General features: G+C 46.8%; 1 protein-coding gene and 1 pseudogene across 1 annotated transcript; both read left to right on the forward strand.

Moving 5' to 3' along the window:
• Positions 1–281: 281 nt before the first annotated feature.
• LOC119364015 (dCTP pyrophosphatase 1-like) lies at positions 282–2,192 on the forward strand. The gene is made up of 3 exons (XM_037629403.1): positions 282–385; positions 475–614; positions 1,688–2,192. The coding sequence occupies exons 2-3, from the start codon at positions 480–482 to the stop codon at positions 2,027–2,029; spliced, it is 477 nt and encodes a 158-aa protein (XP_037485300.1). The 5' UTR covers positions 282–385; positions 475–479; the 3' UTR covers positions 2,030–2,192.
• Positions 2,193–13,450: 11,258 nt separating this feature from the next.
• LOC119360924 lies at positions 13,451–15,975 on the forward strand (annotated as a pseudogene).
• Positions 15,976–16,440: the final 465 nt, after the last annotated feature.

Raw genomic sequence — 16,440 nt, forward strand, 5'->3', positions numbered from 1 at the left:
GTGTGAACATTTTTTAAACCTCACGAATTCTTGTTGTGTTATAGTGGGCCGGTCCAAATTCTAATCCGCGAGAGTAGCTGGAATCCAGCCCGGGATTGTAGTCTTCCCAATGTGTCAAACAGGTCTAGGATCCAAAATAGATCGGGATTACAAGTTCAGAGTGCCAATTTCCGGGATTCAAAGTTCAGGATTTATTTTGGACTTTTTCCGTTTGATTTGATGCACCTGTTGTCAATTCGTCGGAAGAGTGCTTTTCACTCGAGCGGAACCCGGACCGGGCGGAACTAAAATTCGCGCACCATTCAGCTTCCCATCCCCCAAATAAAAACATATCTAGGGTTGCTCCTCCGGCTGTCCCCTTCCGCTTGTCGTCCTCTCTCCTCCGGTACCTCATATAAAGCCGCCTCGTCTTCTCCCTATTCTAGTGTCACAGCCTCTGCAAGTCTTTACCGTGTGCGCGAGTGTGTGTTACAGAGAAGATGAATGCTGTTGCGTCGGAGGAGGCGGGCGCGGCGGCGGTGACCCTGGAGGAGCTGAGGAAGAAGATGGCCGACTTCGCCAGGGAGAGGGACTGGGAGCAGTACCACAGCCCGAGGAACCTCCTGCTTGCTCTGGTCCGCCCCTCTGACTCATTTCTTGATTTCTCCCCTCTGAACCTCTCTTTGGTTATTTAGCCTTTTTCTTTGTCCTTGTAGATTCATTTGGGGGCAATTTTCTTGGTGAATTACTGTTGGAGATCTTATTCTTTATGATCCTTATTATTGTTTGTACCTGGCTGTTTTTATCCTTCTGCGTTTGATCTGTTTTTTAACTTCTATCCTTCTGCGTTTGATCTGTTTTTTACTATACTTCTAGGAATAGCAAATAATGGGCGTGTTTTTTTGCCTATTCCATGAGGTAAGGAAATCATTAATTGTAAAGATTTGTCTTCTTTTGGGCAAATCATTTTTGCTGCTTCTGTGACTCTTTCTAGTAGTCTCCTTTTACATTCCCAAGGATGGTGAGCTCTTTATTTCGACTTCTTGGAGGATCAGTTGTTCAAATTTGGCTTGCTCATGTTTTTACTGTCACATAAAACACACCTGAAGTTGTAATAACCCTGTATTCCTTTGACCTACCCAAATGCTCCCTTCATTTTTATTTTACTCTGCATATTAGCTTTGTCTTAAATTAAACTTTATAAACTTATTATTAACATCTACAATAAGCGGAGTAACTGCACAATTGCTCACGAAATCCATATAGGTGTACCTTCCAAAACCACTTATATCATGATATAAACAGAGGTCTGTAATAGGTATGGTAACATCACCCATCGTGTTGAAATGTCCTCTGTTTGTTTCGTATTATGAACCCATAAATCATAATCATGATAATATATTGGACTTCTTGTTTTGTTTGTTTGCTCTTGCTTATATGAAGGCAAAACTATGATTCAGTAAGCAGGGATCCTTTTTTCATACTGTACTAGTATAGTACTACTACATAGCTGTGCTGGAGAAAGCAACTAAAAGGCCTGTACCATAATTCATACTGCCCTCTTTTGCCAACATTTGTGCTGCCAATAGAACAGGCAAATGTCGGAAGTCTGTAGGCTGTAGCTACTTTATACTCCACCTGTAGCTCATCTGTCTCTTCTGATCATGTCCGGTGGTGTAATGTGGTTTGTGATACGTTGTGGGTGCAGGTGGGTGAGGTGGGAGAGCTCTCTGAGATATTCCAGTGGAAAGGGGAGGTGCCCAAGGGGCTGCCCGGGTGGGAAGAGAGGGAGACGGAGCACCTCGGTGAGGAGCTCGCCGACGTGCTCCTCTACCTCGTCCGCCTCTCGGACATGTGTGGTGTCGACCTGGGCAAGGCCGCGCTGCACAAGATCGACCTCAACGCTCGCAAGTACCCCGCCGGGCCAGGCTGCAGGCCATCCAAGAAGGGCGCTCACTGCTCCGACGACACCGGTGACCGCCCCGATGATTGCGGCGACGTGGTGGCTGCCGTCCACACCAACGAGATCAAGAAGGAACATGCTAGCTAACAACGCGTCCTGAACCCTGAAACGTGTTGGTTCACCACTCTGAATTCTGCCTTGCCATAGGCAAGCATCTGGCTCACTGTCTAGTTCAATCATTTCGTTGGTTAGCAATGTGATCAGAACACCTGGTTTTCGTTAATCAAAAGGGTTGGATTTGCCTGCTCCACTGTCTTTTTTTTTTAACTTTTTTTTGAGTTAGCAATGTGACCACGTCAGGTTTTCATGCTTACCTACGTGGAGAGAATTAACAATCCCTTCGTGGAATTTCACAACGATTACACCTAAAGTTTCATCCATAATTTAGCAATTCACAAGTAAATAGGCCATGGCCAGCCAACGGATCACAGGTCATGAAATGCAAAATCCTCTCGGAGACCAACAGCGGACCCCTTGTGCAATACTGCATTTAACAACTTTACAGCAAGACATTATTCTGCCGCTCAGATAGCTGGTCTTCAGAAATTCTTTAGGCCTTGTTCGGTTGCATCAAAATTGAAGGGGTTTGAAGTGGATTGAGGTGGATTAAATCCCATACAAGTCAAAATCTCACCCAATCCCCTCCAAACCTCTTCAATCCCCTCCAGGAGAGGTTTATCCGAACAAGGCCTTAAGGGTAGGAATTTTGAAGGATTAAAATTTCTAGGATTTTTTTCTATGTTTCGATATGTTGGGTTTTTTGAATATAGGAATTTTTTCTAGGTTGATTGCTTGATTCATAGGCAGCGGCGTAGCCAGGCTAGGCCGGGCAACAGGAGTGGCCCCGGGTGTGGCAGGCCGACCATTCGTTCTGTGTAGCCGCAGTACAACTACATGGTATTATTTTTACTAAATGACCCCTGGGCTGCCTTATATTGTTCGCTGACTCCCCAAAAACTTATTTCGTCGCTTGACCCCCATTCACGCCGGACCGCAAGGCGCCACACTTGCATGTCGCTGTGCCGCCCGCCGAGGCGCCATTGACCGACGACGACCACTGGCCACCAGCGTGACAGACGTCAAACACGCCTGGCCCGAAGGTGTCGCCGCTTCTGACGTGCCTGTCAATACGTCGTGTAACCACAATAGGAGAAAAGCCTATTAATATGGCGTGCACATGTTAACGGTAGTCACGTGTTTTTGTGTGGCGTGTATCCAGCCACAGGTGAGACGCCTAGGCGTCAAGCGTGTTCCGTCGTTATATCGCCCATGCGTTTGTCGCTTTTGACTCCCAGGTAAAATGAAAATATAACCGTTGCGTCTTTAGGGCGGCCGGTCTGGGGAAACCCGCTGATGTGAAAGGGCATGGACTGGGGAAAACAAAAGATTTAGATCGATCTTCGCTGCTGACCTCCATCTTCATCCATTCCGCCCCTCCTCCATCTTCATCCTTTCCGCCACCTCCTCCATCTTCATCCTTTCCGCCCCTCCTCCTGCTTGCCCCCCATTCCTTGTACCGGTTTCCATGGGTGCCCACGATATCACGGTGTCAGAGGTGAGGCGCCACAGAGAGGAACTCGTGGCCAAGGATGCGCAGCTCCGGGCCAAGGATGTGGAGCTCTGTCAGCTCTGGGAGGAGAAGAGTGACCCGCTCCTCCGTCATGAGCGTCAGCTGACGGAGCTTCATGAGCGTCAGGAGTCAAAGACTAAGATGCTTGTGGCCTCGTCGGCGTTGTTGCAGGAATCGGCAGCTGCGCTGGTGCGCGAGCGCTTCGATCGTGAGAATCTCTAGGGTCGCCTCCTCCTGGACCGATTGCTGGATCATGTCACCACGCAAGCGGTGAGGCTTCGCGATGCGTACCCTCGTGCGACCGCGACCATGTCGGCCGTCGAGCTAAACCCGTTCGGTCATCCCATCGAATTCCACGAGCTCCGGCTTCCTGACATGGTCACCTTCTTTAGTTATCTCTCCAAGGAGTTGAACCGTCTCCATGTGGCGGTGGGTGAGGCGCTGGACAAGGAGGGGGTCCGTGGTGCCATCGCCATTGGCGGTCTAATCCTGTCGGGACTTCATCACCGCAATCCATTCGTGCCATTCAACGTCGTCTTCGACGAGCTGGCTCCCGTGGACCAGGAGCGGGCTCTGCGGGCAGTGGCTCCCTGCCTTACCACCGCCGTTCGCCTGGAGAAGCTAAGTAACTTCGGTGGTTTGGTATGATTGCTGATTGGCATCACTTGTTTTGGCCTCGTTTAGTTTGTGCCGTCAGAAGGTTCTGAAGAACTGAAGAAGGTTTGGTTTGACTATTGATTGATGTGAATTGTTTAAGCATCGTTTTGTCTAAGCATCATGGAGGCTCTGAAGAATTGAAGAAGTTGCAGATCAAAGTGAAGGCCAGTTAGGTATGCTGATTAAGTATACATTCAGCATATAAGTTAGCAATTTATCAATGTTGCTTTTGTTGCTTATGTATGCTATGAACTTGGGTTCATGCCTTTGGTATGCAGTTAACAAGTTATCACTGTTGCTTTTGTTGTTTTGCTATTTAGTTACATTTGAACTCTGATACAAAATTATTTAACCCAGACAAATTGACTTAAATTTGAACACAAACACAGATTGGGTTAAATTCAGAATTGACACGAGGACAAACTCAGTTTACCCCAAAAATTCAGTTAACTTAGAACTCCCAGGACTACTGGAATATTCAGTTAACTTTGAACTCCCAGCTTGAGATAGATAACTGGAATATTGTAATGCCCCGAGACCGATGCACCAGATGTCATCCAGTTATTCGCCGTCGTTGCCATGCCGTTTGCTTGCATGTTGCACTTTGCCATGTCATGATGTGCATTTTATCTACATGTTTTTCAAAACTTGCATCCGTTCGGGTCCCCTAGTTCTCTCCGTTGTCCGTTCTGAGTCCAACCACACTCGCATGCGCCCGTCACACCTCCTAGATCTTGTTTCATGCGCAGGAGAAAATGTTCTCGGAATGGGCCGAGAGTTGACGAGTGGTCTTGGTACATCATCGGTAGACCGCCCGTCAAATTTCGTTCCATTTGGAGGTTGTTTGATGCCCCAATGTTTAACCGCATTAACCGCCGGACCCCTTTCTCTTTGCAGCTCAGCACCCCTCCATCACAGCCCACTAGCCCATCTAAACCCTCTACATGATCTTTGCCGTCGGATCACGATCGTGTGGGCGAAAACTGCACCTCAATAACCCTCTCCTAACTCCCTTAACCTATATATTAGCCTCCCCCTCCACAAATCACGGGTAAAAACCCTAGCATCCTCTCCTCCCGCTGCCGGACATGTCCACCTCGCCGCCGGACACGTTCAGCCGCCACCTCCGGCCAATGGGAGGCCTCCACGTCGCCCCCGCGCCACCAGTCACCGTCGCGGGCCGAGGGAGCCCAGATCGGGCCCGCCCCGGGCCAGATCGGCCCTGCGCCGCGCGCGCGCCTCTGCCGACCGCCGCCGCCTTGGGCCTCGCCGCCACCGACCACCTCCACCGCGCTAGTTGCACCGCCACCGCCCGTTCGCCGCGCCGCCCGCGCCGCCACCGTGCGCCGCTCCGCGCCTCGCGCCGCCGCCTCCGCCGCTCGCCGGAGCTCTGCCGGCCTCCCGCGCCTTGCCGCCTCTTCACCGGCGACGCCCCTCGGCAGAGTCCGCCGCCCGGATCTGGTCAGGTGGACCAGATCCACCGGCTCATCCAGCCAAACGGCCGGATCCGTCCTGCACCGCGCCGTCCCGCTTCCCTCCGTCCCGTTTTTCCCAAGGGTATAAAAATTCCAGTCCCAGATTTTATTACATCATGTATGCATGTTTGGATGGTCATAACTTTGTGCATATTGCTTCATTTTATGTGTATAATATGTCAAAATGTTCATTTCTTGATGCTCTAAATTCTAGTGTATTTTGCATTCATGTTACTGTCCATCTTGATGCCTTAATCTTCGCCGCAAAACTGTTAAGTGATATAAACTGCTGAAATCTGCTGCCTGTTAACATCATTTAGGCATTTTGCGAGTGTTGTATCTTTATCCCTGTTGATCATATGGTGATGATCTTGATATGAAAATGTTAAGATCAGAGTGCTCTACATGTTGGTGTGATTTGCATTCACGTTCGGGTGCATATTGACATGTTAACCTCTATTGCAAAAGTGCTTACTGATGTTAACTGCTGAAAACTGTTATAACTTGTCATTTTATCATTTTTATATCTTTTTGTGTGATTTTCTTTTGAGCATCATGTCAACATGTTTTAGGAGCATAGTCATGCTGTATTTGCAGTGGTGCAATCCATTTATATTTATATGCCCCGTGGTGAGTGAATCAAGCTTATGAAGTGGGCTACTTGCTGTTAATGTTCTGCTAAGTCTGAATTTGTCATATCATGTTGCTATGTTTGCTTGATGCTACCATTTAATCCATGCATAATTCGGAGATGCCTAGTTGACATGTTTTGATTTCCGTATTATGATCTATCATTCAATGCCATTTGATGCCTCATATATGTCCTGTAGGATATGTTTTAATTGCCATGAACTTGCCTAAATGATGTTCTAGTTTTCTGTTAACTTCATGATGCCATGTTGTGAGCTTGATATTAATTAATCTATGACTGTTTTGTAGATACTCCAATTACTTGTTTTGAAGTATGCTATGAGTAATTTTTTCAAATTACAAGTTTGATAATATTCGACTTCATATGACCTCTGTTACAAGATTGCGAACATGTTATGATGATGTTGCTGTTTACACTTGCTGAAACTGTTACAACTTTCAAACTTGTCTTGATGGTTCCCTCTAATCCATGAGCCATATGCATATGATGCCTTGATGTTATTTGCTCTTTGTTATGTATACTTTGATGCCATGTCCCTGTTTGCTATGTATAGTTGTTGTAGCATCTTTGTTTCATGCCTCCAATATGTCATCATATTAACTCCGCTCATACATATGCGCTGTTTTTCAGTCATAATCTGTGTTATAAAGTTTTTTTTGCATAGATCATATTGGTTTAACCTTGATGCCTATGAACCTGAACCTTAATGATATTTGAAGCATGTTATCTGTACATTGAGCGCATATCAAGTTTGTGCTCATATGATTCCTGTAGCATATTGTTTTGATGGTTGCAAAGTGCCTACTTGCTGTTTTGGGCAGATTGTTGTTATATCTTGTTTTGAGTGTATGTGTTGAAACATTGCTCCATTTTGAGCATGCTCTATATGAATCTTGATTAGAATTTCATGTAGTTTCATAATATCTTGTTGCGTCCATGTTTTGAGTGTGTTTTCTTGATGCTTAAATGCATTTTGCATCAATGTCATGTTTAACTTGTGTTGCTCATATCTTCTAGACTGTAGCTCCGAATTAAATGAACTTTATATGTAACTTGACTAAAAAATCGGGTAGATCATCCTGGTGCACTTTAACTTGCTATTTAACAACTTCAAGTTATGGTTTTGTTCAGATCTGAAACAATTTCAAAATTTGCATATGAGGACTTTCTGGAATTGTTATATGTTGTTTCCGGCCTCATTTAAACTTGTTTTGATGTGGGGCTCTTGTATGCATCATCTCTTGCCATGAGTAGCATCATGTAGCCTTGTCATGCATCCTACTTGGTTGAGCATCGTGCCATGTTTATGTGTTGGGTGTTTACCTTGTTGTTTGCTTCTTTCCGGTTGTGCTTCTTCTTGATAGTTCCTGTTTTGTTGCGATCGTGAGGATTCGTTCGACTACACTTGGTTCGTCTATGCCTGTTTGTCTTCTTCATGGACTCGATCTTCTTACTAGCGGGATTTCAGGCAAGTTGACCGATACCCTGGATCTCACTACTATCATTGTATGCTAGTCGTCTCGATGCTATCGCTATGTCGCGATTCCTACCACTTGTATATCAAGCCTCCCAATATGCGATGAAACAGCCTCTAACCTTTTTCACCATCCCAGCAAACCGTTGTTTGGCTATGTTACTGTTGGGGAACGCGGTAATTTCAAAAAAAAATCCTACGATCATGCAAGATCTATCTAGGTGATGCATAGCAACGAGAGGGGAGAGTGTGTCCATGTAACCTCGTAGACCGAAAGCGGAAGCATTATGACAATGCGGTTGATGTAGTCATACGTCTTCATGATCCGACCGATCCTAGCACCAAAGCTGCGGCACCTCCGCGATCTACACACGTTCAGCTCGGTGACGTCCCACGAACTCTAGATCCAGCTAAGGTCGAGGGAGAGTTTCGTCAGCACGACGGCGTGGTGACGGTGATGATGAAGTTACCGGCGCAGGCCTTTGCCTAAGCACTACGATGATATGACCGAGGTGTGTAACTATGAAGGGGGGCATCGCACACGGCTAAATAATGAACTTGTGTGTCTTTGGGGTGCCCCCTCCCCCGTATATAAAGGAGAAGAGGGGAGGCCGGCCGGTCCTCATAGGCGCGCCAAGGGGGGAGGAATCCTCCTCCTAGTAGGAGTAGGACTCCCCCCTTTCCTAGTCCTACTAGGAGAAGAAGGAAGGAGGGGGGAAGAGAAGGAAGGAGGGGGCGCCTCCCCTCCCCTTAGTCCAATTCGGACTAGGCCCATGGGGGGGCGCGTGGCCAGCCCTTGGCAGCCCCTCTCTATCTCTCCTAGGCCCAATAAGGCCCATTACTTCTCTGGTGGTTCCGATAACCCTTCCGGCACTCCAGTTTTATCCGAAACTTCTCCGGAACACTTGCGGTGTTCGAATATAATCGTCCAACATATCAATCTTTATTTCTCGACCATTTTGAGACTCCTCGTCATGTCCGTGATCACATCCGGGACTCCGAACAATCTTTGGTACATCATATCACATAAATTCATAGTACCAATCGTCATCGAACGTTAAGCGTGCGGACCCTACGGGTTCGAGAACTATGTAGACATGACCGAGACACGTCTCCGGTCAATAACCAATAGCGGAACCTGGATGCTCATATTGGTTCCTACATATTCTGCGAAGATCTTTATCACTCAAACCGCATGACAATATACATTGTTCCCTTTGTCATCGATATGTTACTTGCCCGAGATTCGATCATCGGTATCATCATACCTATTTTAATCTCGTTACTGGAAAAATCTCTTTACTCGTTCCGTAATACTTCATCCCGTAACTAACTCATTACTCACAATGCTTGCAAGGCTTATAGTGATGAGTATTACCGAGAGGACCCAGAGATACCTCTCCGAAACACGGAGTGACAAATCCTAATCTTGATCTATGCCAACCAAACAAACACCTTCGGAGACACCTGTAGAGCACCTTTATAATCACCCTTTCATGTTGTGACGTTTGGTAGCATACAAAGTGTTCCTCCTGTATTCGGGAGTTGCATAATCTCATAGTCTGAGGAACATGTATAAGTCATGAAGAAAGTAGTAGCAATGAAACTGTAACGATCATGATGCTAAGCTAACGGATGGGTCTTGTCCATCACATCATTCTCCTAATGATGTGATCCCGTTCATCAAATGACAACACATGTCTATGGTTAGGAACATAACCATCTTTGATTAACAAGCTAGACAAGTAGAGGCATACTAGGGACACTATGTTTTGTCTATGTATTCACGCATGTAGTAAGTTTCTGGTTAATACAATTCTAGCACGAAATAAACATTTATCATGAAATAAGGAAATAAATAATAACTTTATTATTGCCTCTGGGGCATATTTCCTTCAGTTACCGCTTTGCTCAGCCCCTCTTATAGCGTTGCTAGTTGCAGGTGTAGATGTAGGTTGTTCCATGTTGCGACATGGATATCTTGGATATCTTGGGATATCCCAATATCTCTTATTTAATTAATGCACATGTATACTTGGTAAAGGGTGGAAGGCTCAGCCTTATGCCTGGTGTTTTGTTCCACTCTTGCCGCCCTAGTTTCCGTCATACCGGTGTTATGTTCCTTGATTTTGCGTCCCTAACACGATGAGGGTTTATGGGCCCCTCTTGACAGTTCACTTTGAATAAAACTCTTCCAGCAAGGCCCAACATTGGTTTTAACATTTGCCAACATAATAATACTGAATTAATTAATTAATTGGCATAGGGCATCATGAACCCAAGGATTTTCCACATAATACAGGGGCCAGTGTTGATAGTGTTGGTCCCAAACTAGAGCACTGTGCGGGGATGCCCCGGGGCAACCTGGGTTATTTTGGTACCTGTATGCGTCGCTCATCCGTCGTGGCCTGAGACTAGATACACGCGGCTCCTATTAGGGTGTCGGCACGCCGGGAGGTCTTGCTGGATTAGTTTTACCATTGTCGAAATGTCTTGTGCACCGGGATCCTGAGTCTGATCGGATGTCCTGCGATGGAGGATTGTCTCCGCGGATCATGAGCTTGTCATGGGCTAAGTTGGGACACCCCTGCAGGGATTAAACTTTTGAGAGTTGTGCCTGCAGTTATGTGGCAGATGAGAATTTTTAATGTTCGGTTGTAGAGAATTTGACACCAGATTCGAATAAAAAATACACCAACCGCGTGTGTAACTGTCATGGTGTCTTTTCGGGTGAGTTCGAGAAGAGAACATGGTAGGGTTATGTTTGAATGTAAGTAGTGCAGGATCACTTCTTGATCATTACTAGTTTGCGACCGTTGCGTAGCTTCTCATCTTATTTTTGTACTCGTAAGTTAGCCACCATACAATGCTTTGTCGCTTGCTGCAACCTCACCACTTATCCATTCCTTACGATTAAGCTTTGCTAGTCTTGATACCCATGATAATGGGATTGCTGAGTCCTCGTGGCTCACAGTTTACTACAATAACAGTTGCAGGAACAGGTAATGCGATGATCTGACGTGAGAGCGATGTTTGTTTGTCTTGGAGTTCTTCTTCTGCTTCTTCTTCGTTCAGGGGTTAGGTTCTTGATCGGCAACCTGGGCTAGCAGGATGGATGTCATTTGAGTTTTGTTTGTGTTCCATCCGTAATCGGATGTTGTTCTCGTGTATAATGTTCAATGTATTCATGTGGCATTGTATGTCTTTTGTATGTATCCCCATCTATTATGTAATGGTACGATGTAATGATATCCACCTTGCAAAAGCGTCTTCAATATGCGGCTCTATCCTTGGTGGGACCTTCGAGTTCCTCTCGGATAGAATCACATACTAGGTGTGACACAGTTAACTTTGAACTCCCAGCTTGAGATAGATAATTGGAATATTTAGTTGCTGTACAAATTCGTTAAAATTTTAACACAAGGACATGTGCAGTAAACTTTTAACACCCGGAGAGATTAAGTGAACTGAAAATATTGATTTAAAATTTAACACGAGGACAGATGCAGTAAACTTTTAACATGATGACAAATGCAATAAACTTTTAGACAATTTCAGTCAACTGAAAATGCAGTAAAGTATTAATAGCATGTCTCCTTCAGTTAACTAAAAAACTTCAGTAAACTTTTAACACTAGGACAAATTGAGTTAACTGTAAAGAAGGAGTTACAATTGATCACTAGGACAATTTAGTTAACTGCGGATGTTACTTTTAACATCAGTTAACCTTTAACAGGATGGCAGATTTAGTAAACCCTTACAACTATAGGGGTGGATGCTCTATTCGATTTTTACAGCCACGTTAATGATGGGTTGATCGGCGAGTAATTCCTGAATCTTTTTCTTCAACGCCTCCGCCAGCATCATCTCCTCTTGATTGTCTTCCACCATCTTCTTCATTGCGTCCATGGCTTTGTCCTTGTCGACATGAGCTTGAATGATCTCTTTGATGTCTTCATGACATTGCTTCAAAGCTATGATGGATTCATCCATCTGCAGGTTGCGCTCGATGTTGATCTTCTCTTTCTCATCCATCAGTTTGACAATGACGGCGGCTACGTCCTACAGTAAGGCCTTTCTGTCGTCGTGTAGCTCCGGCGATCTCCTCCTTGAGGAAGTCTCGCTCAATGCTAGCTTCTCCTTCTCATCCATAAGTTTGACGATCAGAGCGGTTGCCTTCTCCTTGTCATCCATAACTTTGTGGATGAGAGATGTCGCCTTGTCCAGTGCGTCATTGCTCAGCTTTGCCCAGTCGGCGATGTCCTCAACGGGCCTGTTAGAGGCATATGCCGGTCGGTCGGCCCTAGGACGACTCCGCTTCTCAGAGCCCTCGCGTGCCTGCTCGCCCTCGGGACAAGTGCGTTTGTTAGAGCTCTCGCCTGCCCCTGTGGCAGCCGCGAGGCGTCTATACCTCTCTTTTGCTTCCGCAACCTTGGTCAAAGCTCCTTGGTTGTTTTCCCATCTAGAGCTGCCCCCACGGGCCATGGCAGACCCAAGCACAGAGAAGAATGGCTTGTTCTGTTGGATGATGATGAGGATGAATGTGCAGCGATTCCCGAGCACACAGGCGTACTAATTTAAAGACGACTGGACGATTCGTCTGCTCCAGCCGCGTATTTTGATTCGACGTGTATGCCAACGATAGGACGTCAGAGCATTTGGCGTTTCCATGGGGACTTGGGAAATGAGAGTGTGCATGCATGCTTTGATAAGTACTTGGGAGTTGTAAACTTCTATTGGTCAACACGCGTGGGGTAGTTTCTCCCATAGCTAACAAGTACGCGGTGGGCAACCAAAAAAACCTTTATAGACGCCTTGTCCCAATGCGTGTAATCAACTTTTGTAGCAGCAGTTTCGTAGAACGCTTAAACACTCGTGTATGGAGTACAAATGGTTAGTACATAGGTTGTAGTGCCAGCGTGTTCCTTGCAGGCTGGAATAATTACAACTACAGTTAAGCAAGCGTCTATTGAGTATCAATGGTTATATAAGTTGCACTAGCGGCGTCTATCTTGTAGGCGTGAATAACTACAAGTGTGGACGTTATAGTCTCTGAAACAGACGTCCATGGAGTGCTAATGGATACACGAACCTAACTTGTTATTGTCTCTGAAATGTTCGGAAAGCTCCAGAAGCACTAGTTTGAAGTTCTATTAGTTCATTACAAGCGCCCGTATGTGCTACAGATCTCTTTAAGGAGCCCCTCGTTACATGCAATGTGTACGCGCCTAATAGTCAGTCGGCCCATACCAGCCGGACAGTCCAACTTGTTTAACTGGTTCTTCTCACCTGTCTTGCCTGTTCGCCTGGCGCGACATCAATTCTTTCTGGTGGACCAAACCTTTCTCATTATGAATGACACGTGGGACCAATCCTGAAGTCCAACCCTTGGGAGCAGTCGGATTGAGTCTCCAACTTGCATCTTGGCCTTGGTAGTTCTGAATGTTCGGGCGTCCTCTTCTGCTTTGAGTGTTCGAGCGTATTCCTCACGGACAACCCATGGATCCATGGAAGAGGCTGGAGAGGTGCCCCACCCAGATGCCCATGTGACGGGTCGTCCTCTAAGGCGCTCGTCGCGACCGCCGCATTGAGTTCTCTTCCGGCGTGGTCCCGGCGGAGGACCTGACCTCCTCAGCGCCCTCCCCGACGACATGCTCCTCCTGGTCCTCGAGCGGTTACGATGCTGTCGCAGCACCACTCGCACAACGTCCTGTCGCACGGGTGGCGCGGCCTGTGGACGTCCCTCCCAGATCTCATATTCCGCGACATCGCGCCCGCCAAGGTCGAAGCCGCGCTCGGTGGCTTGGACGGTTCACCTTGGGTGTCGAACACCCTCTACATCAAGATCTCTCACAGCAAATGTTGCGACGAAGCTGCCTTATAGTCCCTTCTGCCGGCCGCGGTCAAGTTCTTGGCGAATCTGCTCGGATTGAGTTACCAATACGACAGGTACATGGAAGTAGAGTTGCCCTTCTTCGAGTGCGCCTCGGTGGTACAGATCACCTAGTATAAGCCCATCTGCTTCACACGGATGCTAACCAGCGTGTCCCCGGCGGTGGAGGTACTATGCCTCGATTGTTGCCACGTCATGGACGTCAGCACCCTGGTCACCCTCTGCTTGTGTTTGCGCTTGCTGAGGGTGACATCTTCTGCATACGACATCGTGGTCCACTCCGGGTCGTTGGGGACGCTTGTTCTCACAAGTGACACGGTATGGAGTAGCATCAACTTCGTGACGCCAATGCTTAAGCATTTTAAAATGGAATTCGAGACCGGCCCGAAGTTCAGCGTCTCCATCGCGCCAATGCTGGAGATTTTTGATTGGGACTGACGCTTCACAGACCCGGCTCTTGTGTTCGGTTGTTGGCATGTGGACAACATTGCGGTCTTCATGCCTGAGTACGAAAGCGCCGTCCTCCCGTTCATGGCCTCTAGTTGCATATATCACTCCCTGTAAGCGTCTAGTATTTCGTGTTTGTACCCAGTCTGGCAAATTTGCACATCAAAACTTCAATTCTTTTTATGCATAGTATCCTGCTGAATTGTATTGTTTTGCAGAATAATTTGGATGATGCGTGGGAGCGTGCAGAAGGCATGCTGTTTGCACAAGAGCTGGAGAGGCTTCCGGTTACCCACTTCTCGCTATTGTACATAAATGTTGCTTCACCTGGGCATTTTTTGGACCATTTGTCTTGCGTCTGTTTCGGTTGCATTAGATTTGTGCCGTGACAAAAACGCTTATCGTCGTCATTCCAGTTTAGCAGGAGGTAATTCTGCCCCTGGCTTCTATCCTACATACATGCTACTCCCTCCGTCCGGGTGTATAAGTCATCTTACGAAAACCAGATTTTCCCAAAACGTTTAGGCGTGTAACATTAAATTCTCCTCGTTACCCTCCCAGCCTCATTAACGAGCGTTCTGTTTGTTCCTCGATTCCCTCCGCTGCCTCGTTCTCCCCACGTGGAAACCCCTCTCCTCCCGTTTTACCTCTTCTCTAGTGTGAAACGAAATCTGCATGCCGTGCATGCTGTTCTTCCCATCCTTTATAAGCCATGGCAGAAGGAAACACGGGGTAGGAGAGAAAAAGCAGGCTGTTCGCCATGGAAGGAGAAGGTTTCCAGATTGGATCCATGGAGATGAGGGAGGATGCGGGCGCCATGGAGAAGACTTGCAGCAAGGTGAAGGGCGCCATGGAGGAGAAGATGGGCGCCATGGAGAAGAAGATGGGCGCCATGAAGGATCAGATCGTGAAGGCAAGGAAGAGAGGCATGGACGAGGAGGAGGGCGCCATGCATTTCACAGCTTCGCGCGGTTGATCTAAAACCAAAAATTTGGAGCTAAAGGAGGCGCGGGGAGGAAGGAGGATACGCGGGAGGAAGATTTGGACTGAAAATTTTCGGCCAGAGGAGGCGCGCCGAGGAAGAAGATGCGCGGGGAGGAAGAGGAGGCGCTCGCACGAGAACGGCAAATGCATGCATCGCGGCTGGGCGTTGGTTAGGCAGGATATTGAAGACAGTTTTGCATGCTGGGCGTTGATCGCGGCTGGAGTATCACGTACGTGGGCCTGCATGGAGAGCTGAAAAGACATCCTATTAAATGCTGATTTTGCTTCCTTTTGTGCAGCGCTCTGATTGGAAATTAAGCTGGTCGCGGTGCTCCTCCTCAGCCAATCTACAGCCACCTAGGTCATGGTGCTACTCCTAAGATGACTTATACACCCGGACGGAGGGAGTACATGTTCTTCATTTTTTTCTTGTGTTCACAGGGATATACATTGTAATACGTGCCCTTTTCCCTTGTTCAGGGAGGCAAAAATAGTAGTAATAGCCACCTATTAAATACTACTCTGGATCATAAATAAAATGCATGTTAATACCGTTCATCTGCTTCAGAGGATGGCATGCCGAGGAAATTGCCGTTGTGAGGAGCCAAAGAATTAGAGATGCCAAAGTATCTTGTTCACCCGTCTTGGAGTAGTGCAGGTCAACGGCTTCAGTGGACAAGACCATGAACATGATTTCCTAAAACTGATATTCAGATCATCGCCAAGGCTTAAGTCAGTGTGTGTGCAACTTGTGCCTGAGTTTGTAGATTCCATTAAAGGAAATCTACAAGACTTTCTTGGCGAATCCTTGTGTGAAGAGTTCTGTCTATGACAGGAATGATGCACTGGTTCGGGAACTATCTGATTAACATGCTCCATGATGCAAGAAGATTGTTTTGTGCGAGGGGGATGCAACTACTATATTTATTATCCTTACCTGCTATTGTTGTTAAGTTAGGGGATGCAACTCTGTAATCCTTATCTGTGACGCCTCCGATTCAATCGTACACTAATCATACATGCAAATATTTACAATCAAGTTCAGAGACTCATGAGAAAATATCACAACACAACTCTAGACACAAATTTAAAATAATACAAGCTTTATATTACAAGCCAGGGGCCTCGAGGGCTCGAATACATAAGCTAGAATACAAACGAGTCAGCGGAAGGAACAATATCCGAGTACAGACATGAGTTAAACAAGATTGCCTTAAGAAGGCTAGCACAAAAGCAACATCGATCGAAAAGGCAAGGCCTCCTGCCTGGGATCCTCCTAACTACTCCTGGTCGTTGGCGTCCGTCACATGGTAGTAGGCACCCTCGGGATAGTAGTAGTCGTCGGT

The sequence above is a fragment of the Triticum dicoccoides genome, chromosome 2B (genome assembly GCF_002162155.2).
Source record: "Triticum dicoccoides isolate Atlit2015 ecotype Zavitan chromosome 2B, WEW_v2.0, whole genome shotgun sequence".
NCBI classification, from domain to species: domain Eukaryota; kingdom Viridiplantae; phylum Streptophyta; class Magnoliopsida; order Poales; family Poaceae; genus Triticum; species Triticum dicoccoides.